General features: G+C 37.1%; 1 protein-coding gene across 1 annotated transcript in view; it reads left to right on the forward strand.

Moving 5' to 3' along the window:
• DIO2 (iodothyronine deiodinase 2) overlaps positions 1–25828 on the forward strand; it is a 222778-nt gene that overhangs the window by 196926 nt on the left and 24 nt on the right. The window contains 2 exon segments of the mRNA XM_054567191.1: positions 11504–11778; positions 25257–25827. Of these exon segments, the coding sequence (XP_054423166.1) occupies positions 11504–11778; positions 25257–25827 (846 nt within the window).

Consider the following 25828-nt stretch of genomic DNA (forward strand, 5'->3'; position numbering starts at 1 on the left):
ACTAATTAAATGAAAGTAGCTAGATGAAGCATCCAAGTATATAAGGAAATTTTTGCCTTTTAAAGTTACTTGTATTTATTTCAGTAAATATAAACTGAGTCCTGTTTCACATCCCTTAATGTCAATGATCATGGGAATATATTATTAAAAGAAGGGAAATGAGTGAAAGAAATTCATAGTGGGAAAAGCTAGGTAAACAGAAAACAATAAAAAATGCAGATTGTTACAAAGTTTGTAATCGTTTCTGGTTGACAGTGTTTATCTCTTTAAATGTTTCTCTCCTTACCCATTTTTATGTGACTCATAAAGTTGGATATCACTCAATGTTTAGCTCTTTGGTGTCTGAACACAGAGAGCAGATTGCCCTGGCATTTTTATATACTGTAGAAAAAGAAAGTAATTTTCATTTATTGAGATTTATTATTTGAATATGTTTTCCAATATAGCAAAGCACACCTACAAAATTTAATGTACATGCATATGCAAGTACACTATTCTGAAATAGCATTGAGTGAAATTGTATACTTTCTTTTATAGAAAATGCAGATAACTAAATAGATGCATATACTTTTCCCATATTACTCTCCACCCGTTTTCTTTTAGTGATCAGTGATATTGCTAAAGGTGTTATATTTTCCATACAACCATCCCAAGCATACATTCATCACTTCTTGGGCTGGGGGTTGTTGTGGAATGGTAAGTAGCTGAGAACATGGCAGGTCTCTAATGGAGGGATTATGATGTTGTGGGGAAAGTTTGATGACTCAAGAAAGGAGAATGACTGTAGGGAACAGGCATAGAGACCTATTATTATGAGTTTCACTAGGAAGTTAAGTTTTATATTCATACATTTGTTTTATGGTAAATTTCATGATTTTCTTGTATCCGTGAAGTTTCCCTGTGAGAAATTTTACATACAGAAACACATTAGCTTGTCATTGATCACCTCCATGAATTCTTATCAGCTTTTGTTCCATCAGAATTGTCAGATTCTTATGACCTAGTTGCCTATTTTGTGTCATATTTTGTAGTACATTGCATTTGGGGATGGATGTGAATGAGTAAACTGAGACCACCTCATAATTTAAAAAGCAATCTGACTCTAAGTCAGCATGTGCACTATATACCAGTAAAAACAAATGAAAGTAAGGAAATGACTGTGGTTCAGTAATTTATGGAAAATGTTACAGTTTTATTGTCTATCCATGCATTTTTTAAAAACACCTTTGCTGTAGCATAAGGTACTTAGATAAAAGATTGGATTTGAGCTCAGAAGTGATGGGGAGAAATGTCTATTTTCTATTTCTTTCTAAGTCACTTGCCAAATAAATCAACAAGTAAGTAAAAAGGGAGATATAAGAGAATAAATCAATTAGCTAGCTAATGTATACTGTAATTTCTGTAGGCAAAAAACATTGTAGGTATTTTGGAGAATCAAAAAACTTGACCAGAACTTCCTTCAAAATGACATGGGAAGGGGGAAAGTGGGTGAGGGTGGTAGAGATAAAACAAGATTGGTCATGAGTTTATATTTGTTGAAGTTAGCTGATGGGTCCATGGGCTTTTATACTCATCACTCTACTTTTGCATATGTTTGAATTTTTCCATAGTAAACTGTTTTTTAAAACCCTATAATTTAACTATTTCCCACCAAGAGTTTATACTCTAAATATGGAAAAAAAAATGTTCATTGTGTACTTATATAATAAGCTCTATATTTCATAAATATATCCTATTTCCATAAAATCTTGATTTCTACCTTCTTGAATTAGTTTATAAAATTCCCTAACAAGTAAACATCATCTCTAACCATGCTTCCTTTTTACTGTCAGGTGATTTGTCATGAGAGAACAAAGATAACAAAAATCACAAATAAAGAAACAGCAGTGATGCCCTAAAGTATAGACTTAACTGGAAGAATGCATATTTGGATTGAAGTCATATAGAGTTCCTGGACCCATGTTTTTTCCTGTAGCAGCATAAAGATCCCAGAGGCTACAATATAAAGTGGGGCAAAAGTAGGTTTACAGGTGTATGCACGTGAAGAGTTTATTCTTATAATATTATTTATTAATTATTACATTATTTTCTATATGAACAACGCTAAACCTACTTTAGCCCCATCTTGTAATAGTGATAAATTTGTAATCTCAATGTGCTTTACAAAGTCACCCTGGTGAGGTATCCAGAGAACCCAAAAATGAAATGCATGGTTCAAAAGCAAAGAAGTGTTGTCCTGAAGAACTAGAACTAATCTGATCAGGGCTATCCCTGCAACTGATCTATTCTTCAACTAGAAGTGAATAGCATTGCCAAGAAGTACTTCCTTGCTTCCACTGTATATTTATAACATGAAAATGTGAAGATTGAACTTGTACCTACCAACTTTCTGTCAATTGAAAAGGAGAGACAGGAAATTTTATATATATATATATATAGCGCCAGGTCTCTGTCCCTTGCTGTTACTGACAGCATCTGTCAAAACAAAGCTTTAAGCAATTTAGTTTTCATTTTGTGTAACTATCACAACTTTGCTTATTGAGAGAAGGTTATATGTTCCTAAATAATTTATGTTCCAAGGTCAAAAAAATACTATTCAATTTCCTCTAGTAGAGATCAAAGATAAAATATTACAAACAGACATAAGTGGATGTATACAAAAACCATTGTTTTAAACTCATTCCACTATCAAGTACCACATTTCTGAATTTGATTTTGCCGCACTATAATTAATGGGACCTGTGCGTTTTCTTCATTAACCCTTTCTTGACTCTAACTACACATAGAATTGGCTAATCTTCCCTTTATACTATGCTATACACTGCAATTCTATTATAGCACCTATAATACCTTCTTTAGTTTACATGTCTGTTGCCCTCCATTGGACTCTACATTTTATAGATCAGTGATCCTTTCCAGTGTTCAGCACAATGGCTGCATCTTTATAGGTTTCAATAAATATTTGTAGTAAGTGGATGGCCAACTGAATAAATGTCTTATAGTGGCTAATCTTTTGAGTAATTTCAAGCTAATTTTATAATGTAAGCAAATGTCTTTGCCCTTTACCTTCCCTTTTTCTTACATCTCCTATATCCTTTCACTGGGGCTACATATAGAAAATGAAAGATTTTTACATACTGACTTCCCATTTCATATCCTTTCATTGAGGTAATCTCTATATTCTTTGCATTTCTCGATGTTCGCATTATTTAGCATCTATTGAGATCAAGGCAATCAAATGCTATGGATTGTGCCCTGCCCCCCACAAATCCTTATTACATTCATTCTTCTAAATCCAGTCATGTCTTCCATCTTTTTATTTTTCTCTTCCCCATTGTCTGCTAGGTCATTCTGTCACACAAGAAAACAAATACCTTTGATAGCTCTTTTGAGACCCATAGTTCTGAGGTCCCTGGGTTGTAGGAAAGTATTTCTGTGTAGGACAAATAAAACATCTTAAGGAAGAGGCAAAACAGTATCACAAATATTGGCAGGCATTGAATTTTTTTGAGGCTTCAATTTGTCAAGCACATTGTTCATTTAAATGTCAGTGGTTTTTCTCCTTTGTTTTTGAATGTTTTTCTACCCCATTATGGTCCAGAAAATTAGGAGAACGATTTGTTTTGTTGGATCAGAGACATTTATGTAGCTTTTCTTTATATTCTCCCTAGAATCATGGAAAAGGCAGAAGTGTTTGCATTGCAAATAATTTAGAATTAAGAAACACACCTTTTGATAGGGCTCTCAAGCAGGTTCAGTTCAGGGTTGAGTTTGGGCAAAGATTCAGATTGATTACTATTATTCTTCAGGCACAAGTTGCCCATCCTTACTCTCCCCAATTACTGGTAATCTTTCCTGCTTCCCAATAAGTAGCCACAGTTTTCTTAAAGTCAGTTGAAGCAGGTTGGTAAGTCATACTATATTATCAGATCTGGCCTGCCAGGAATATATTTTCCCAAAAAATGTTATAAAAGAGGAAATTTATTGACTTAGGCAGGTACAAATAAGCTCATTAGCCAAGATTGCTTTTTATTTTGAGTAGTTTTAGATCAAGACCACATTTCTTCAAAATGTGAATACATTCGCCCTCAACATGAGATAATTATGGGAGGACATTTTTAGCTCTATTTTACAGGTAGGAAAATCAAGTCAGGGGTTTGTTTCTGGTTGTGTGGGCTTGAATGATCCCTGAAATAGATTCTGTGTCTGATAACTGAAGTCTGTTGGAACAAGACATCTCTTGATAAGAGATAAATGCCAATTTGCTGAGTGACCAGGTATTATTTAATATTCATCAGGAAGCAATAGAGATGTTTGCTCTGAGGAGTTTGAGGTCTTAGATTTGTGTATAATTTAGCTCATTACGGATACAAAAATCAGTATTTTGGGAAGGTAGAATTTAAGTTTTTAAAACATGATAGAAAATTCCCCTGAGAAAACAAAATAAGACTATTCAGAAATTTATATCTTTCTTTCTTTCTTTCTTTCTTTCTTTCTTTCTTTCTTTCTTTCTTTCTTTCTTTCTTTCTTTCTTCTCTTGTTTTATCTTTTAAATTTTATTAAATTTATTGTAACGACATTGGTTAATAAGATTACATATGTTTTAAGCACGCAATTCTATAATATATCATCTGTGTATTACATTGTAGGTTCAGTGCCCAAAGTTAGATATCCTATCACCATGTCTTTCACCTCATTTACCTTCTTTTACCTCCCCTACCCCTTTCCCCTCTCGTAACCAGCATACTTTTGTCTTTATCTATGAGTGTTTGTCTGGTTTGATCAGTTTTGCTTTCTGTTTTATATCCCTCATATGAATGAAATTATATGGTTCCTGAGTTTTCTGTCTAATTTGGCTTAACATGATATTCTCAAGATCCATCCATGTTGTTGCAAAAGACAGTATTTTGTCTATTCTTATGGCTGAGCAGTATTCCATTGTATACGCTACTGGTGGGAATGTAAACTGATATAGCCACTATGAAAAACAGTATGGAGCTTCCTAAAAAAATTAAGAATAGAGTTACCAATGACCCAACAATGCCTTTCCTGGGTATCTACCTGAAAAATTTGAAAAAATTTATTCATAAAGATATGTGTACCCTTATATTCATTGCAGCATTATTCACAGTGACCAAAACATGGAAACAACTGATGTGTCCTTCAATAGAGGATTGGATAAAGAAAAGGTAATGTGTATATATTATACACATTATATTATACATATTTTATATATATATATATATAATATATACACCTACTTTTAAAATAATCATTTAGCTAAGTGGTTGTGTGTTAATAGAAGACTACCAGTGTCCATTTAATGGATGAAGCTCAACTTTAAACATAGATTTGAATTTCATGCATTCTATTTTGTCCTTGGAAGACATGCTAATTTTTTTCTATCTACTGCCTGTTAAGAAAACAGAAGGATTTACCTAATCGCACAAAAATATTAGTCTTCAGAATTTAAATGAATTCAGAGCAATAATTTGTGATTATGGTATTCTTCCATTAGCTCAGTTGGATGTTTTTATGTATGTGATATATATTAACTTATTCTAAACTATTATTTTAATAGCACCACAGGCTTTAAAAGGTTTTGAGAGATTATCTTATTAGGCTCCCTCCCTACCTTGAAAGCAGTTGCGCTAATAACATTTTCATAACCTCCCTTGGTAACATATCTCTTTGCACAATCATCCTCATTGCAGGTATTTTATGCCCATTTCAAAAGTGGATTTTTTATCCTACAGTTAATTCTATTAGCTCCACCATCTCCACTGAGGTTGAAAGGGAATATAGCTTACTTTCTCTGTGCATTAGTATCTGCTGATTCTTGAGAGAGGAGGTGTGGCATCCTTTGCTCTCAGTGGGGACAAACTATACTATTACCTCTGGATGGCAAGAACCAGCATGTGTCTTAATATACTTTGTCATGCTCTGTGTTCATGTACTCAGCATATGAGTGAGAGGATATATAAGTGATTTTTTTAAAGTACCTGTAAAACGATTTGAAAAGAATGGCCTATTTTATTTTTATGTCTTAGTATCATCTGGTGGTTTCCTTTGAGCTGCAGAATGAAATACAGGAAAAGTTATTCCAAAGATGATGGCTGTTTTTGACCAATTTCCTTTGTTTCTTTTGGTCTATTTCATTGGGTCAAATATTTAGTGGGAAATATGATATTGAGTCCAATTTTAGGAAAAAATAGGTTGAGTTCAATTTGTTTATTCTGGGGCAGGGAGTGGGGGGAGTCTTTGTCCTGAAGGAATTCCCCATGCATAGCTTTACAGTGTTTTTCTCCTCTATTCCCTTAACTTGTGTGTCTCTAGAGGGTAATAAACTATTCTCAAAACTGAATAACACTTGGAGAGTCTCATGGCACCTGAGGAGCTATGGACAGATGGGTGTGGGGACTGGCCATCAATTTAGATCTAGACCAGGTCAATAGCATATGAAGGCTGTTGTCTCCTAACAGCTGTTCAGTGTCCTCTGTGAAATGAGGTGGTGGCTTCCATCCAGGTTCTGGACAGCTGTCTTCCTCACAAAAATCATTGCCGCAATTGGTATTAATAGGCTTTCTTGCTGGCAGCCTCTGCAGGCAATTCAGTGAATCTCTTTTCTCCCTTCCTTCCCCCACCCCCAATCTTCCTTCTCTTCATTTCTGCTTTCCTCCTCCTGTTTTCTTTTTTTCTTTCCTTCTCTGTCTTACCAGTAGGTGGCCTGAGGAAAGAAAGAGCAGCAGCAGCTCCTGTGGGAAGAATGTGTCAACACCTCAGATTGTGTTCTCTGCCAGGGCTTGCAAAGGGACCTCAGACCAAGGCTGTTGGGATAGAAAGCTCATACCCCCCACAGTGTCTGCCTTCACTGCCCCAGGCCTAAGTTGTTTTGCTCAGGGTGTGTCAGAGTTTACTGTGGGGTTGTCTGTTTTATCTATTGAGCTTCTCCTTTCATCACATGGCAGGGTACATGGCTGTGTTTGAAGAATGGATGGGCCCAAGGGGAATTTCAAGTGATTCAGTAGTTGTGGTATAAGCCCTACATTATAACTCCCTCTCAGACACAACCAGGAGTCACAAGGAATAGAAAGTTGTACTGTTTTAGATTCCCTTCTCTGATAAGAGCTACATATTTTGGGGGGATTATGTAGTATGGTCATCTTCCCAAACCCCAATCCAGCACATCTATATCCTAACCAGATGTTTTCTTTAGACATAAAATCTGTTTGACAAGTTTTTAATACAGTAAAAATGAAATTCCCTTTTTAATTATATTGAACAAATCACTTGAATTAGAAGGAATAAAATTCCACAAAACAAAGACTCTTGAAAATCTGTGGCATGGATTATCAACTTCAATGTTTTTTTACTGTAGTTCTATTACATTTGTCCCAATTTTCCCCTGTTGCCCTCCCCTCAACTTCAAAATTTTTTTAAAATGCTCTTTGGCTCCTTCAGACAGCAATAAGGAAATAGTAGTGGTAGCTTCCATCCTTGAAATGTCCAAGACTACTTTTGGATTATCTGACTTCATTTTCTCAGTCTCAATTTAAGAGTCAAAAAGTAGACTAAAGACTTATCATGCATAAACATATTATTTTTCCAACCAGAAGGAGGCAATGGTAGGACATGATGCTCTTATACAATGGAAGGGGGTGGAGGGCGGTGGGCAGAAATCAACCATTTTGCAATGGTTTAGCATTTATTTAGAGGCCCAAAGCATTTTACCCTAAGCTGCCTCTCTTTGGAATTTAGAACCTGTGTACCACTTTGTTGGGAAATTCAGGCAACACACCACTAGCTGGTTTGCATTGAACTCATTGAAATGCTGATCACTAAGAACACTTGACAAGACCAACAAGGTATCCAAGACTTTCAAATGATCAAATGAAATCTAAATGAGGAGCTTGAATTGGAGCAATATTAAACAGATGTGAAATTCCAGATATCCTTTGCAATTTAGAAGGTAAAATTACTTAGCACAACCACTTTGGCAAAGGGTTTTGAGTCTCAGAGTAATGACCAGGACCCACAAAACGTCATATAGGGAAAAAGTGAGGTTTAGCGTTGGAAAAAATATCCTAACACCAGCTCTAACTCTACAGTGTTAATGATCCACTTTCTCTCATTTATATAATGGGACAACTCATTCCCTGTCACCTTGTGAGTTATTTTTGTTGCTTAATGAGTATGAAGTTACTTGAAGATTAAAGTGCTAAATATTATTATTATTATTTAAAACAAGCAACTGTAAATTAAATGTAAAAAGAGAAATAGCTTTGGAGAAATATAATTTCTAGAATGGACAGATTGTCTAACAGGTAATAGAATGAAACAGTTTTGTGATTCACTTACTTATTCATTTAGAAAAAAAATGATAGAAAAAAATCTGAGAAATGACACAACCAGGTTGGCTATGTGACTATTTGTTCTTCTATTTAAAAAAAAAAAAAATCTTCAAAACACTTCTGACTTCAAAACAATGTAAAAAAGAAGTAAAAAAGAGAAAAAATGCCATTCTGATTTATAACTGTTTGTAGTGTGGATGTGCCTTGAACTTTGCATTTAAAAAGAAAGTATTTTTCAGATTTCCTACCAATCCCTGTCCTTAGCTTACCATTTCCAAAAATACCTCTCTCCTTGAAAACGAATAATAAGTGAGGAAGAAATTGGTTTATAGATGCCGAACTCTCTCCACCTCAAGGCAGCACTGGTTTAATTCAAACGGCAAAATGGATGTGTGAGAAGGGGTGAGATTTTAATGCTTGGGCAGTAAGTGGAAGCATCATTTCCTGAGTCCACACCTCCTTCTGTCATTGTTGGCTGGGACTTTGTCTAGCACTGTAGCTTTCCCATCCAAGCTGGTTAAAATACCACGTTGTCACCTCCCTCTCTTCATCCTTTGTTTTCTTCCATAAGGACATCAGAAGATCAGAGGGTGAATGGAGTAAATATTTATTATATATATGAACAATATTCTTTTACTAACATTGTATGCCCATCATAGGAAAAATATTTTTGTGTGAGGTTTATATTAATTTTTCTAAGCTCAGGAAGTCTTCTCTAGACATTTACTCCATGGTCTACAAAGCCAAAACTCATCATGGACTAAACTGATGATAACAACGAAAGAATCTAGTTTTTCAGACAATGGGGGGTGGTGAGAGCTGTGTCATTAGAGGGGCCATGCCCAACTACATGAGGGTATTTACAGTTCTGGGGCACCCCAGTCATTATCATATTGTATGCGAATAGTGCCCCCTAGTGTAGAGCAATGCATGCCCTGCCCATTGGTCCATTCACTCCATCCTCCTCGAACTTGCTCTGTGCCAGGCATGGTTTTAACTGCTGGGAGAGCAATGGACAAAGCAGACAAGAATACCTGGTCTTGCAGAACCCAAAGGCATTCTCATTCAATTATTTTTCAAAAAGCAAAAAGCATTGTGCCATCCAAATAAAATGCATCTGCATGCAGAATTTGGCCCATGGGCCCACCAATTAATGACCCTGCTCTAGTCTTTTAAATCATTTCTGTGATCTTGCAGGTTTTAGCCACAGAGACAAAACACAGAAATGTCCTGACCAAAGGTCAGCACCGACAGCTCAGCGCATGCTTAATGACAGCTCTGCATACATAGCCAAGTCAGCTAATTAATTTTCAATTACAATTCTATATCCCCACCACCCCAGTGTCTATAGCTGTCACCCCTTCTTCCAAGAAAACGTAATTCCTAGAAGTGGTCTGTTAGGTAAATGAGGAAGGAAAACTAGAAGGAGATGGGGGTCCTGGCATTCTGCCAAAGCATTGTCTGCTCTAAATACCTGCCGGTCCTGGAGACTGATGGGGGAGCTGGGCCGCTGAGCAGTGGTCAGTGTGGCTTCTGAACCAATTCAAAATCTGCTCCGAACTGCCTACACATTTAATCAAAATTTTTTCCAAGCATAAAGGAAGATTCTCTAAGTGTCAAGTCTCTTAGGAGTTGTGCTCACAGAAGCAGGGGAAGTGCAGAATGCAAAGAGCTCTCTTATAAAGAATTTATTTCTCAGCCTTGTGGCATCTTAATGTCATTTGATGGAAAGTTTTAATTTAATCTGCATATAGGCAAAGTGGAACTAAATGGGGATGTGTTTACTTCACTTGCTTTCATGTCTGGAAGATTTTCTTTCTTTCTTTTTTCCTTTCTTTTTCTCCCCCCTCCCCCATTGGAAACTTAGGTAAAACTGAAAAGAATACTTATATTAATTTTCAGCAAGAAGCTTTAGAGAAAAGCTGCAATGGTACTCAAAGAGTTGAAAAGTTTTCCACCTTACAACGCATTTTGAATTTTGTTAAATAAAATCCTGATTCAAAAATATTTAAGGAGCCCAAGTCAGAAATCTGATGAGAGACAATCATAATATATAAATATAAAAATCAAATTTAAGCTTTCACATCTTCCAAGAAATAGAGCAAAGATGACCTATTCTTCCTTTACCTGTGTCTCAGGATCCCTTGTTTCTAACTCCTCTCATAAATGAAGAACAACAACAATAATAATAATAATCAGAAGAGAGAGTGTTAACTTATCAAATCTACATGTTAGAGTAAATTATTTTTCCCAAAGTTTGAAAGCATTTTCTGAAAACCGTCAGAGGTATTAATTTTTTTCCCCTCTCTCTCTCTCTTTAAATCACAAAGCAAAATTCCACTGTCCCTCCCCGCCCCCCCCCCAACACTTCTTAAAAAAAAAAGTTGTCGAGTTTTGCTTTTCTATTCACTGCAGTCCTGGCCAAAGTAAAGCCCTCTTTCTCAATGACGTCAAGATCTTTACCAAGATTAGGCTTTCATTTCTCTATTGCAGCAATTAGCCAGGGAATGTATAAAAGGCTTCAGGGAGACTCACTGGGCTGCAGAGAGAGCACTTTGCACCACAGATAGCACCGAAGCAAAGCCAGAGGGAGAGAGAAGAGGAGAGGAGTCAGTCGCTCCAGGGGAAGGGAGTGAGACAGGCTGGGGAGAAGGAGAACAGAAAGTGTGTGTAAAACGGAGTAAAGGAGGGGGAAAAAAAAACTACCCTTAAAGCACATTTTAAAAACTCTGGCAATTCAAGAAACAGGCTACGTATCTGAACATAGAGACAATGAAAAGCTAAAGAAAATTTTGCAGTCTCTGCCACAGTCTCATAGGTGCTTGGAAATGAAAGTGGAACTGCCTGTCTTTAACCGACTCTGAGAGGGGTTACTGGATTAGGGACGGGTACGCCAGTTTTTTTTTTTTTTTTTTTAACATCTTAAATCTTGGGAAAAAAAAAAAAAGCAGCAGCTCCGAATTGAATGAATTGATGGGCACACTCCAACTGCTGGGCTGGACAGACTGGACTTGGTCTTGCCATTTCTGCTTCTTTGAAAGAGGAGAGAGCCTGGGCTTCCTTTTAATTTGGTTTTTTTTCCTTCTCCCCCCACCCCCAACCTTCCCCTTTACCTCCCCCACCCCCTGTATTACCACCCCCTTTTAAATAAGAGGGTGAAGGGGAACCACGGTGCACACGGGAACTGACTCAGGAGGCAGAGAAGATGGGCATCCTCAGCGTAGACTTGCTGATCACACTGCAGATTCTGCCAGTTTTTTTCTCCAACTGCCTCTTCCTGGCGCTCTATGACTCGGTCATTCTCCTCAAGCACGTGGTGCTGCTCTTGAGCCGCTCCAAGTCCACCCGCGGGGAGTGGAGGCGCATGCTGACCTCAGAGGGAATGCGCTGCATCTGGAAGAGCTTCCTCCTCGATGCCTACAAACAGGTGAGCTCGCCCAGAGGGGCCTCTTAGATCAGCCTGGGCAGGGGCTGCGACGTTGGGGACTCAAGGCCTCTGGGAGCACTGGGGTGAGATTGTGGAGCCCTAATTGGGCACCGAATCGTTCAAGCGAGCTCCCGCCTTGGCTTCTTACACCTGTCCCACAAGTTAGGTTTAGGGGTGACAGGTAGTAAGCCATACTGACTCTGTGTGACCCAATAAGAAGTCTTCCTAATAAAGGGCATTTAATGGCTTGCTGTGATTTCGAAGTAGAGGGTGTTTGTGCTGGCCCGGTAACCTTGGGGAAAGCCTGACAATGTTAGGGGAGGGGAGACTGCTGAATTTCACTTCCTCTTGGTATAAACAGGGATTTTAATGCTTTGCTTGAAGAGATGCTATGTGAGCTGTGTTAGGAAAGACAGTTCAATGAGTGGGTATTGAAAAGCAAAGGGAAGAAAAGAAAATGCTACTCAACTCTCGAGATTACAAGACTTCCCCAAATGGTGACACCATAGGTGTGATTTGGCATAATATCTGCTTCATTTCTGGTAGAGGCGAGAGTTAATGTAAGCAAGCCTGTGTGCGGTGTCCTCCTCTCGATCGACTCTGACTGAAACCCTGTAGAAGGGGTTATGGGGCCCTGCATCCTGAGTTACTAGACAGCAATTTGTAAAAGGAAGATCTGAACACTAGCTGTCAGAAATCCAGACTTTGTAAGGGAAACCACATTTGCTCTGCTTCTCTGAAGTAAAATCAGTTATCTTAGAAAGAGCATTTCAAAGTTGTTAAATTTTGAAGTCGTTAAATTTCAAAGTTGTTATAATGCCCACCTTGCACATGGAGCAGGGGCCTCCCTCACCTGCAGAACTTCTGTCCCAGGGGCTGTTCTCTCAAAACCAGGGTTGGGGTCTTGGTTTCTAAGCAAAGAATGCTGGCATTTTAGCCTTTTCGCTGCTTGGAGCATGCTCAGCTCAGATCTTAAGGAGCAAAATGTAACATTTTGTCATTGGTCCTTAGACCATTTGCCCCTATGCCCCTACAGCTCCTGAAGTTCCCTGGGAAAGAAGAATTGACTCCTTTGGCAAAAGTTGCTATCAAAGCAGACAATCCTGGTTTTCCCTATCAGTGTTGGGGGACCTTGTCTAAGACGCTAGGGAAGGGAGTTTGAGAGGAATATAAAAGCCAATGAAGTGGTACCCCACAGGCGGGCAGCACCTCATAAACAGACAAAACTCAGAATAAAAGAGGGAGAAGGGAGTGAGTTCTCCATAACTAACCACTAGAAAACAAAATCTATGCACGAGAAAGGGAAAATAAATCACTTCTAGTCACAAAGAATCCAAAGTAGTTTTGTTCCATTGAAAATCCAACAAGTGTTCAGGAAGAAAATATCCATTGTGAATTAAGGAAATGTTACTATAATGCATGTGTTTGTTATTGAGAGTAACCTGCAGAAGGTTTGCATTTTTTTTCCTAATGACTAGAGAATAGTTAGAGCTCTTGCCAGTAAGTGAAAATTCTTTTATAATAATGTAAAAAGATGCTTAAAGTTCTAATAGTAAAACTCATTTATATTAGTTATGTAGGGCCAATGGGAGATGTGGTAAGAAGATGTTGAGGTGATCATTTCATTTCCACAAGTCTATACACTGAATGTGACATTTTAATGTTTTTGTTGTATTTGTAGGTGTTAGGAGATGACATGGCAATGTCAGTGGCTTGGTATCAGCATATTAAGTTATTACTTTTTTGAAAGAGAATTGACTTTTGCATATAAAAGAAAAGTCACTGCCCGGGAGAAATTTACTTATATGCATGTATGCTTCCATAAATAGTTCTCACATAAAATACAGGGGTTACTCACATATTTTAAGTGAGGTTGTCACTCCTATTAAACAGCTTGTTGATGTTAAAAGGGAAAAACAATGTCTCTTTAATAGAATTTATTATTTATTTTTTTCACTAATGTATAATGTTCCATTGTGTTGCAATATTTGTTCTTATTCCAAGAAATTAAGAAGAATGAATGATTTGTTTTCTTTGTCTTATATGGTTTGTGTATTCCTCCCCTGTATTGTTTCTGTCTACTGATTTGATTAGTGACCAAGTTCATGACTGGTGTTCTTAAGTTTGCTTTTAATGATTTCTGTAATAGCTACCACCATGAGAAGAAGCCACCCAAGAACACACATGTCCAGAGACAAGACTGGATTGGGTGCATAATGAAAGGAAACATGGCAAACACAACTTGCATTGAATTTAGCTCTCCTTCTGTCTCCAAGTATAGCAAGGGTGGTGGTGGCTGTGGTGGCCTGTGAGGGTCACTGAGAATCTTGGAAACAGGTTGACTCTCTTTTCCAATTGCTGTTGTCATCTGTGCCACAGTCACTGGGTGTAGCCATTTCTAGGGACACACTGGAGGAGGTTCTATCTGGGGTGGCATTGCAGTATTTCACAACCCTGACTTGTACTATTGTGAGGCTGCCACCCCAGAAGCAGGGTGTTCCAGCATGAGTGTGTGTACATGTGATATGATTAGGCATGCCATTTCTAATTATCCTTGTTGTTGAATGTCAGACAATCGGGAAGAACTTAAGAGAAAGTGCAGTAAAAGTGTTATCCCTAGGATGGGCTGCTACAAGAGGCAACAAAGAAATTAGAAGAGAACAAATAAAACAAACACACAAAACAATCCTTCGTTAACATGCTGAACGGGATTTAAAACTAACTTTGTAAGGAAGCTTTTAAAGATAATTTGGGTTTGGTTCAAGGGAGTTCTAAGTGCTGTTTTGATGAAAAAGTAAGTCTGCAGAAACTTGTGAGAGATTGAGGCGAGTCATAGATATTTGTTACTTAAGTGTCCCTAGTCAGTGTCATTGCATCAAGCACTGCATCCTTCTGCTGGTGCTGAAAGACTGAAAATGCAACCAATGAGCAAACTACCCTATCTGGGAGCCTACCTCCTACGTAAATGAAGTGTGAGAGTAAACACACAACATAGATGCTGACGAGCAGTTTAGCCTCTTCACGGTTAAGATGGCAGCATCATAGAAAACATATTCATTTGAACATATAATTTTGGTTTTGAAAGGGTCTTTTTAACATTCTCCTCCTCCTCTTCATTCACCTCAAGCCTTTTGACACTAGTTTCTACAATGGAAAATGGCTTTTTAAAAAGAGAAACATTCTCAAAAGAACATGAAGAAGGCCACAGCCAGAGCATGTCCATCACTTAGATAAAACAGTGGGAAATGAGAGAGCTCGTAGCTACATTTTCAAGGTAGGGATCAAAAGGAGAATGGTCAAAGGGAATTGAATTCAGAGGAAAGAGAAGGTAGTTTATTCTTCAACTCTGATTTATTTGGCCAATTTGAATATAAATGGTTAAACCACTGCTTAATAATTGTTTGGCTACATTTGTAAGGACATTGATGTAGCCTGGTCATTATGTCAAAGAATCTGAAATTTCCTGATAGTGAATAAATCCATTACAGGGCTTTGAATAGCAAGAAGGATGTGGAAAAACTATTCTTCCATGTAGGTGCCCCTCCCATGCCCCATTTTTATCATTTGCCTTACTTTCTATCATGAGATTAGGTGATATTTTGTCCAGAAGCCTTTCTCAGGCTGCAAAAAAGGAAAAAGAAAAAGAAAAAAAGATTAGTAGTATATGCTGTATTTCCAGCTTCTACTTGATGAATGGTCCTTTCTTTGTTCCTCTCACCCTGCATTTCACAGCCCACATGCTAAAGCAGCATTACTCTTTTCCCCATGCACTGAACACTGTCAGTAAAAGGAATCCCATCATCACGGGACTCAAATTTATAAATATACCATGTATTTGCACTCATGTTCATATTTATAAACACGGCTGTCACAACATTTGAGCTTGGCCCAGAGATGTTCCCTGTTGTGAAAATGCAAACCCTTTTTTTACCTCCCGTGTTGGTGTTGTGTTGATTTTGATTACAAAAGCATAAGAAAGGACAATTGTAATAGTGTAGATGAGAAAGACAAAAGTCAGTGATGACGATATTGCATATTACGTATGTCTTTTCTGATCATTGCAAAATAAAGGGACCCTTTGGGAACATCGGAACTTCAAGACCAATTAGTGGAAATGATGCTTCTTGTGTTTGGGCATTAAATATTGGGCAGCATTCTCTTTAGAGAGGCTAATGCTGGCAGGGAAAGAGGTACCGACCTAATTACTCTTCCGCAAGAGTAAAAAATGCCTTTTGAATGCCTCTTTGGCAAATATGTCTCATTAAGGACAAAAACCAAACACAAACCCTCTAAGAAGGAGAAATTAAGATGATACGTAACTTGTGGCCAGGAGACTTTCTGTGCCACTGTGGGAAATTAAAACAAAGTTTGAGAGTATCAGGGGATAACTTGTTTTTGTTAAGTTTCTTTCCTGCAGCTTAAATGTTATTATTATGGGACCAACTTTATTTGCTTCATCATTTTGGCTCTTTGTCAAGGAATGCTTTGCTCCTGGGGAAAGCAAAGAATCTTCCATCATTGAACAATGGTGATTCTCCCATTCCATCTCAGCAGGGTACATAACCAAGCAAACCAAGAAATTCTTCATTTGCAGCTCTGGTCAAATAGGAATTTAATTTTCTTGGTGATCAAATGGGAAAATGAGAAATGAGCACACATGTCCTTTGAAAAGATTTTCTTTGTAGTTTAAAGCAAACTTTAATTTTTTTTAAATTTCTAAAATTTTTTTATTATTGTTAAATTATACTCCATCAGCAGGTTTTTAGAAAGATGTACTAATTTTATGATGAGTATATGATGCTTATAAAAGGAGACTACTGGTTTACTCACATTGGGCCTCACAAAACACGAGTGTGTGTTTTTTTTCCACCATAGTATAATTAATAACATTGACCTTACCCATGCATTTCTCTTATTTGGTCATAGTCATGAACAGGGTATCTGTTTATGACATTCTAATCTGCCATAGGGTTCCATAGATGCTCAACTAAATAAAGAGGATGCTCAACAAAATCAAGGACAGATCAACTGCATTAGGTGTGAATTACGGTAGCACTCTATAGTAGGACTCCAGGAATTATATCTCTAAATTATCTATCCCAGTGAGCTCATTCATCGCCCAAATATGGGTATGTTCATTGCAGGTCAAGATTATTATTAAGTGTAAAAATTTTCACTGATTCTTATCTAGGATTATAACAACCATCATGCATTCAGTAATTCAATGTATGTCTCCCAGCTTAACAAAATGCCAAATCCCCCCACACAAAGAATATTATGTATTCAGTAACTTTCTTAATTTTTAAATTTAGAGTGAAGGTGTTGTATGTAAGGTAAACTAGTATGTGGCTGAATTTTACTTTGTCAACAAGAAGAAAAAGAAAGTGCTTTAACTTCCCAAGAAAATTAACTACAGGTAATAAGAGAGTCACCTGTGATTGAAGGATCAGATTAGGTTACTCAGTAGAATAGTCAGGAATAACGCAAGGATCAACAGTTCTGTTTGGCTGAGATTCAAGGTATCAGAGACCCACTTAGCAAGACACACAATTGTTGGTTGGCCTTAAAAATTACTCCAAAAGGCAGATGGATGGGTTCACCTACCAACAACCTACAGGTTTATATTCCAGATATAACTTTTTCCTGTGTACGGATACTTAACATAAAGTTATGGATTCTGACTCATCTGAACACATTTAGATCTTTATTGCATAGTATGTTGAGGAACACAGCACAGAAATATGGTTAAAAGCAGCCATACTAGAATTGGTACTGCTCTTTTATGTGGGTAAGATCTAAAGGTAAGGTGATGGGAATGCTACCGACCACCTAAATCTACAAAGTACAGAAAGAACCCATAGATTATAGGTTTATAATATATTCAAAATGTATATCTTTAAATTCTAAGTATATTTTAATACCTTAGAGACAAATGTGGCTTATATAAAATAACAAGTCTATCGGAGAAAGACAAGTACCATACAATCTCACTCATATGTGGAATCTAATGAATAAAATAAACTAACAAATAAAAGAGAGACTGACAGAAGTTGAGAACAGGCTGATAGCTGTCATAGGGGAGGGGGTGTGGTGGGGCTGAGTGGAAAAGTTGAAGGGATTAAGCAAAAACAAACAAATAAATAAACAAAAACCTCAGAGACACAGAAACAGCATGGTGATTACCAGAGGGAATGGGGCAACGGGTGGGGGGAGGTAGAAGAGGGTAAAGGGAGGATAAAGGGTGATGGAGCGGGACTTGGCGTGGTGAACAGGCAATACAATATACAGATAAATTATAATATTTTATACCCGAAACCTATATAATTTTATTAACCAATGTTACCCCAGTAAATTCAATAAAAATGTTAAAAAAGAAAAGAATCCATCTAAAGGGATCATGTTTCTTTTTTTAGTATCCCTTATAAGTTAACCAAGAAAATTAATACAAAGAAAATAACCTTCTCCCTGATAGTGACTGAAAACAAAAGTACCTATTTAAATCACACCTACAGCTTCCTTTTCTAAGAAAGAAGAGTGTTACTCTAAGATGTCCTTAAAAGAACTAAAACTAAAACTAATAGTGCTTGTTTTAAACCTGCCCTGTTAAGATTTTTCAGAAGGGAGAGACAGGATTTCTTTAATTCTTTCTTTACAGTTAAAATGAGTTTATGCATTAACATTAGGTAGAAGCTTCTGAATAAAAACCCTTGAGTGGTTTATATCAGACTGAATTGTTCAGTCTTTAGCAATTCACTTCTAAATGACATCAATTAACAGCAGTGTTATATGTGGTTGTATTTATATGAGGAGAATAAGTTGATCCAGTTAGAAGTGTTTTATAATATTAAGGACAGTGTATAAAAATCAATTGTGCTTCCATAAGTTGTCCCTGATGTTATTGTCTTTGATTAAACCATTCAAGGGGAAGATCCAGTTGTGTTCATTCACACTGAAATAATTGGCTCTTATATGTTGCCTATTTTTTATTATCAATTTACAGATCCAAAGGCCAGCAAACTTCAGTCTGTGTTCAACTATTTTAACCACGTGAAAAGGGGCACATGAAACAATTTTCTTTTTTCTTTTTCTTCTTTTGATTTAATCTTTATTGTATTTTTTTCAGTACCATTTAGTCCCATTATACCCCCTCCCCCAAGCAATCACCACACTAATGTCTGTGTCCATGAGTCCTATCTCCTCTTTGCTCAGTCCCTAACAGTACACCCTTCTTAGCTGTCATCTGCTCGCCATCTATGAGTCTGTCTCTGTTTTGCTTGTTAGTTCAGTTTGCTCATTAGTTTCCAGATATGAGAGAAATCATATGGCATTTGTCTTTCTCTGATTTGCTTATTTCACTTAGCATAATGTTCTCCAGGTCCATCTATGCTGTTGCAAAGGGTAAAATTTTCTTCTTTTTTATGACAGAGTAGAATTTCATTGTGTAAATTAGTTGTTTTAATATCTTGGTGACTGTAAATAATGCTGCAATGAACATAGGGGTGCTTATGTTCTTTCAAATTAGTGTTTTGGGTTCCTTCTGATATATTCCCAGAAATGGGATCACTGGGTCAACAGACAGATCCATTTTTGTTTTTTTGAGGTATCGCCACACTGTGGACCACAGTGGCTGTACCAGTCTACATTCCCACCAAGAGTGCAATGGGATTCCCCTTTCTCCACATCCTCACCAGCATTTGTTGTTTCTTGATTTATTGATAATAGCCATTCTGACAGATGTGAGATAGTATCTCATTGTGGTTTTAATTTGCATTTCTCTGAAGATTAAGGATGTTGAGCATCTTTTCATATGTCTGTTGGCCATCTGTATGTCCTCTTTGGAGAAGTGTCTATGCAGGTCCTTTGCCCATTTTTTAATTGGGTTGTTTGTTTTATTTGGTATTAAGTTTTATAAGTACTTTATAAATTTTGGATATTAACCCTTTATCAGATGTATAGGCAAATATGTTCTCCCATTCTGTGGTTTTCTTTTTTTATTTTGTTGATGATTTCCTTTGCTGTGCAAAAACTTTTTAGTTTGATGTAGTCCCATTTGTTTATTTTTTTCTTTTGTTTCCTGCCTAAGGAGATATATCTGACAAAAAGTTTCTATGAGTAATGTCTAAGTTATTGCTGCCTATATATTTTTCTAGGATTTTTATCGTTTCTGTCTAAGATTTAAGTCTTTGATCCATCTTGAATTTGTTCTTGTGGTTCTGTGAAATATGTCATTGGAATCTTGATAAGAATTGTGTTGAATCTATAGATTGTTTTGGGTAGTATGGACATTTTAATGATGTTAATTCTACCTGTCCATGAAGACAGTATGTGCTTCCACTTATTTGTATCCTCTTCAATTTCTTTCTTGTGTCTTATAATTTTCTGAGTACAGGTCTTTTACATCCTTGGTTAGGTTTATTCCTAGGTATTTTATTCTTTTTGAAGCAATTATGAATGAGATTGTTTTCTTAATTCCCCTTTCTGTTAGTACATTACTGGTATATAAAAATGCAACTGATTTCTGAATATTTATTTTGTATCCTGCTACTTTGCTGAATTCATTTCTTAGTTCTAGTAATTTCTTGGTGGAATCTTTGGGGTCCTCCATGCACAGTATCATGTCATCTGCAAATAAAGACAGTTTTACTTCTTCCTTTCCAATTTGGATGCCTTCTATTCCTTCTTCTTGTCTGATTGCAGTGGCTAGGACTTCCAGTACTGTGTTGAATAAGAGAGATGAAAGCAGACATCCCTGGCTTGTTTCCAGTCTGAGGGGAACAATTGTAATTTTTGACAGTTGAGTATGATACTGGCAGTGGATTTGTCATATATGGCCTTTATTATATTTGTGTATACTCCCTCTATTCCCACTTTGCTGAGTGTTTTGATCATAAATTGGTGCTGGATTTTAATCAAAAGCTCTCTCTGCATCTGTTGATATATAATTATGTGATTTTTATCCTTCATTTTGTTTATGTGGTGAGTCACCTTTATTGATTTGTAAATGTAATACCAGCCTTGCATTCCTGGAATAAATCCCAGTTGATCAAAGTGTATGATCTTTTTGAGACATTGCTGTATTCAGTTTGCTAGTATTTTGTTGAGGATTTTAGCACCTATGTTATCAGGAATATTGGCCCATAATTTTTTTCTTTGTAGTGTCTTTATCTGGTTTTGGAATTAGGATAATGCTGACCTCATAAAATGAATTTGGGAGACTTTCTTCCTCTTGAGTTTTATGAAATGTTTTGAGGAGAGGGGTTAGTTTTTTTTTTTGAATGTTTGGCAAAACTCACCTGTGAAGCCACCTGGTTTAGGGCATTTTTTTGTTAGGAATTTTTTGACTACTGCTTCAATTTCACTAGGTATAATCTGTCTATTCAGATCCTCTGATTTGTCCTGATTTCATTTTGGAAGATTTTATATTTCTAGGAATTTACCCATTTTATCCAGGTTCTCCAGTTTGTTGGCATATAGTTGTTCATAATATTGTCTTATAATCTTTTATATTTATTTGGTGTCAGTTGTTATTTCTATGCTTTCATTTCTGATTTTATTTATATGGATCCTTTCTCTTTTTCTCTTGATGAGTATGGTTAAAGGTTTGTCAATCTCGTTTACCTTTTCAAAGAACCGACTCTTGGATTCATTGATCTTTTATGTCTTTTTTTATACTCTATTTCATTTATTCTACTCTAATTCTGCTCTGATCTTTATCATTTCCTTCCTTCTACTCACTTTAGGCTTTGTTTGTTGTTCTTTTTCAAGTTCCTTTAAGTGTGAAGTTAGAATGTTTATTTGAGATTTTTCCTGTTTTTTGAGATAAGCCTGTAATGCTATGAATTTCCCTCTTAGGATTGCTTCCCCAGTGTCCCACAGATTTTTGGATTGTTGTGTTCTCATTTTCATTTGTTTCAAGGTATCATTTGATTTCTTCCTTGATCCCGTTGTTGACCCAGTCATTGCTTAATAACGTTATTTAGCTTCCATGTCTTTGCATGTATTCCAGTGTTCTTCTTCTGATTGATTTCTAGTTTCATAGGACTGTGGTCAGAGAACATGCTTCATATTATTTCAATCTTCTTAAATTTATTGATACTTGTTTTGTGTCCCAACATGTGGTCTATCCTAGAAACCATTCTTTGTACACTTGAAAAGTATGTATATTCTGCTGCTGTGGGGTGAAATGCTCTGAAGATATCAATTAAATCCATTTGATCTAGTGTGTCATTTAAGGCCACTGCCTCCTTGTTAATTTTCTGCCTGGAGGATCTATGCAATGAAGTCAATGAAGTATTGAAATCCCCTACTATGACTGTATTTCTGTCAGTCTCTCCTTTTATGTTCATCAAGATTTACTTTACATATTTAGGTGCTCCTATTTTGGGTGCTTAAATGTTTACTGGGGTTATAACTTCTTGTTCTATTATTCCCTTTATTATTATGCAGTGTCCTTCTGTGTCTCTTACTATAACCTTGGTTTTAAAGTCTATTTTGTTGGATATAAGTACTGTTACTCCAGTCTTTTTTTTTCCATTTGCATGAATTATCTTTTTCCAACCCTTTACTTTTAGTCTGTGTGTATCTTTTGATCTATGATGGGTCTCTTGAAGGCAGCATACATATGGGTCTTGTTTTCTTATCTATTTAGCTACCCTCTGTCTTTTGGATGGAGCCTTTAAGCCATTTATATTTAAGGTTATTATAGATACATATGTAGTGTCATTTTATTGTTACACTGTTTTCCTCTTTTTTTTCCTTTCTCTTTTTCTTCTTTTTCTCAAAGCAAGCCCTTTAACATTTGTTGCTGTACTGGTTTGATGTTAGCAAACATCATTAGCTTTTTCTTGTCTGGGTAGCTCTTATTTCTCCTTCAATGGTAAATGATAGCCTTGGTAGGTAAAGTAACCTTGATTGTAGGTCCTTGCTTTTCATCACCTTGAATATTTCACACTACTCCCTTCTGGCCTGAAATGTTTCTGTTGAGTAATCAGATGCCAGTCTAATAGGTAACTACCTGCTTTTCTTCTGCAGCTTTTAGTATTATCTCCTTATCTTTAAACCTCGTCATTTTAATTATGATGTGTCTTGTTGTAGGCCTCTTTGGGTCCAACTTGTTTGGGATTCTCTGAGCTTCCTGGACTTGTGTGACTTTTTCCTTCACCAGATTACAGAAGCTTTCGGTCATTATTTCTTCTCATAGGTTCTCCATCCCTTGGTCACTCTCTTCTCCTGGTATTCCCATGACATGGATGTTGTTACACTTCATGTTGTCCAAAATGTTTCTTAAGCTCTCCTTACTTCTTAAAATTATTTTTTTCTTTTTTCTCCTCTTCCTGGGTGTTTTTTTCTAACATGTCTTCCAAAACACTGATTTGATCCTCTGCTTCATCTAACATACTGTTTATTCCTTCCAATGTATTATTTATCTCAGATATTGCATTCTTTATTTTTGACTGAGCCTTTTTAAATGATTTTTTATGCTGTTGAGTATCCTTATAGTCATTGCTCTAAATTCTCTGTCTGATAAATTGCTTACCTTCATTTTATCTAGTACTTCTGGAGAATTCTCTTGTTCTTTCATTTGGGGTGTTTCTTTGTCTTCCCATTTTGGCTGCTTCTTTATTTTCTGCCTTGGATGCTAAACTAATCAGCCAGCAAACCCATCAGTTGTTCATCTAATCAAGCTGTGATCAGCAGCCTAGCTTAAGAACCATAAGATGGGGCAGAGTAATTCCTGTGGGTGAGACTATTGTTTCCCCTCAGGTTGATGCCACTCAGAGGGGAGTGGTCTGCCTGAGAGAGATGGCTTCTGCAGTATGGGGAATGACTCAGCTCAGTGATCCTGGTAGCTCTTCCTTCAGTTCTCTCTCCAGAGTCACCAGACCAAGCTTCTCCTCAAACATCTCTAGTCCACTCTGCTCTCCCTGTGCCGGAGCCCAGGGTAAGTGGCTGCAAACAAAATTTTGTGCATTGGCCCTTTAAGAATGTCTCTGAGTCTCTAGCCATCTCTCTGTGGCAGACAGAACCCCTGCTGCTTTTCACAGCTGGATGATATCTGGGTTCCTTTCTGGGTCTGGTGCTGTAGACTGGGGAGCCCAGCTTGGGGCTTAGCCCCCACACTTCTCAGGGGGAACCCCCTGGTGGTTGAAATATCTCTCTGTAATTTCAGCTACTCCCCATGGTAGTCCAGCCAGCCCTCCCATACCTCTTCTTGCACTCCTTACCAGTCACATTGTGCTGAAGTAGTTTCTTCTGTCCATCCTTGGTTATGAGGCTTCTCTTCAGCTAGTGTCTATTTAGTTATTCTGGATGATTTCTCTACAATTTAGTTATAATTCCACATTGGTCCTGGGAGGAGGTTAGTGTAGCTTCCACTTATTCCTCTGCCATCTTGGATTTCTTCTACAATTTTCTTCAGAATCTCTTCTGAGTATTTTGTAATTCAGAGGAGCTTGTTAATAAAATGGAATATAGAAAAGTAAATGGTTTCTGACTTCCTATATACAAAGATGAAATAAAGAGACAAAAAACCACATGAAAACTGAGAAATTATGAGTAGAATCCTATAATAGTTTTATGTTTTTGTTCAATGAAAATAATGAGATTCTAATCATAAAAACCCAAAGTAGGCAGTAGCTACAGAAGCATCTAAGGAGGATGTCCTACTGACAAGAGCTCAGATCACTTCTAAAGATAATTTAAAAAAAAACAGAACAATATAGAATTGCACAGGAAAGGTGGCATTCTGTTTTACATGTTTGTGTGGCATCTGATAATGACTACCTACATCTACACGTGAGTTTTTATGTACAAAAAGCTATTTTCCTTGTGTCCTCCTTCTATAACCATATGAGGAAGACAGGCATTTTATCATCATTTTACAGATGGGAAAGTTGAAGTTATGAAGAGATTAAGTGCGATGAGCTCTTTTTATAAATGGTAGACCCCATGTTTTCTTGCTCTGGCCATGAAAAGAACCCATTGGTATCTCTATCTATTGAGTGAGATTAAATGACTTCATATCATGCGAGAAAGTAAAGGTCTTCCCTGAATACTTTAGAATTTAGAAGTGCGAATTCAGAAAGAGGTACTTTGTTCCATGACTCTGATAATTTGTCTTAAAGTAGACCATTTAACTTTTTAAATGAAGTCAATTAATCATTTGTTATATAATGTGTGCTAAGCATTGACAGCCAAATAAGGATAGTGAAGAATACCAGCCTCAACTTAATTATGAAGAGAGTTAACTGCAGTGCCGTCAATGATAAAAATAATTACCTTCAGTGACTGTACAGAATGAAAAAGACTTTTATTCTCTTTAGGGCCATCCTTTACATTACCTGCCATGATGCCTCTTTACTCAAGTCAACATATGTTCACCACATTTTATTAGAGTCGATTGTTTTTATACAGAGTGACTTAATGTGACACTTTGTTTAATGTGATATTCTCTCCCTCTTCCTTTTATTCACAACCAGGTGAAACTGGGTGAAGATGCACCCAATTCCAGTGTGGTGCAAGTCTCTAATCCTGAAGGAAGTAACAACAGTGAAAACGGTGCCCAAGAGAAGACAACTGTTGGAGCCGAGTGCCACCTTCTTGACTTTGCCAGCCCTGAGCGCCCACTCGTGGTCAACTTTGGCTCAGCCACTTGACCTCCTTTTACTAACCAGCTGCCAGCCTTCAGCAAACTGGTAGAAGAGTTCTCATCTGTAGCTGACTTCCTGTTGGTCTATATTGATGAGGCTCATCCTTCAGATGGTTGGGCGGTGCCTGGGGATTCTTCTTTGTCTTTTGAGGTAAAGAAGCATCGGAACCAGGAAGACCGATGTGCCGCAGCTCACCAGCTTCTGGAGCGTTTCTCCTTGCCGCCCCAGTGCCGAGTTGTGGCTGACCGCATGGACAATAATGCCAATGTAGCTTATGGGGTAGCCTTCGAACGTGTGTGTATTGTGCAGAGACAGAAAATTGCTTACCTGGGAGGAAAGGGTCCCTTCTACTACAACCTTCAAGAAGTCCGGTGTTGGCTGGAAAAGAATTTCAACAAGAG

This window comes from Pteronotus mesoamericanus, unplaced genomic scaffold (genome assembly GCF_021234165.1).
Source record: "Pteronotus mesoamericanus isolate MK-2021 breed Mesoamerican mustached bat unplaced genomic scaffold, CSHL_Meso_final contig_182, whole genome shotgun sequence".
Lineage (NCBI taxonomy): Eukaryota > Metazoa > Chordata > Mammalia > Chiroptera > Mormoopidae > Pteronotus > Pteronotus mesoamericanus.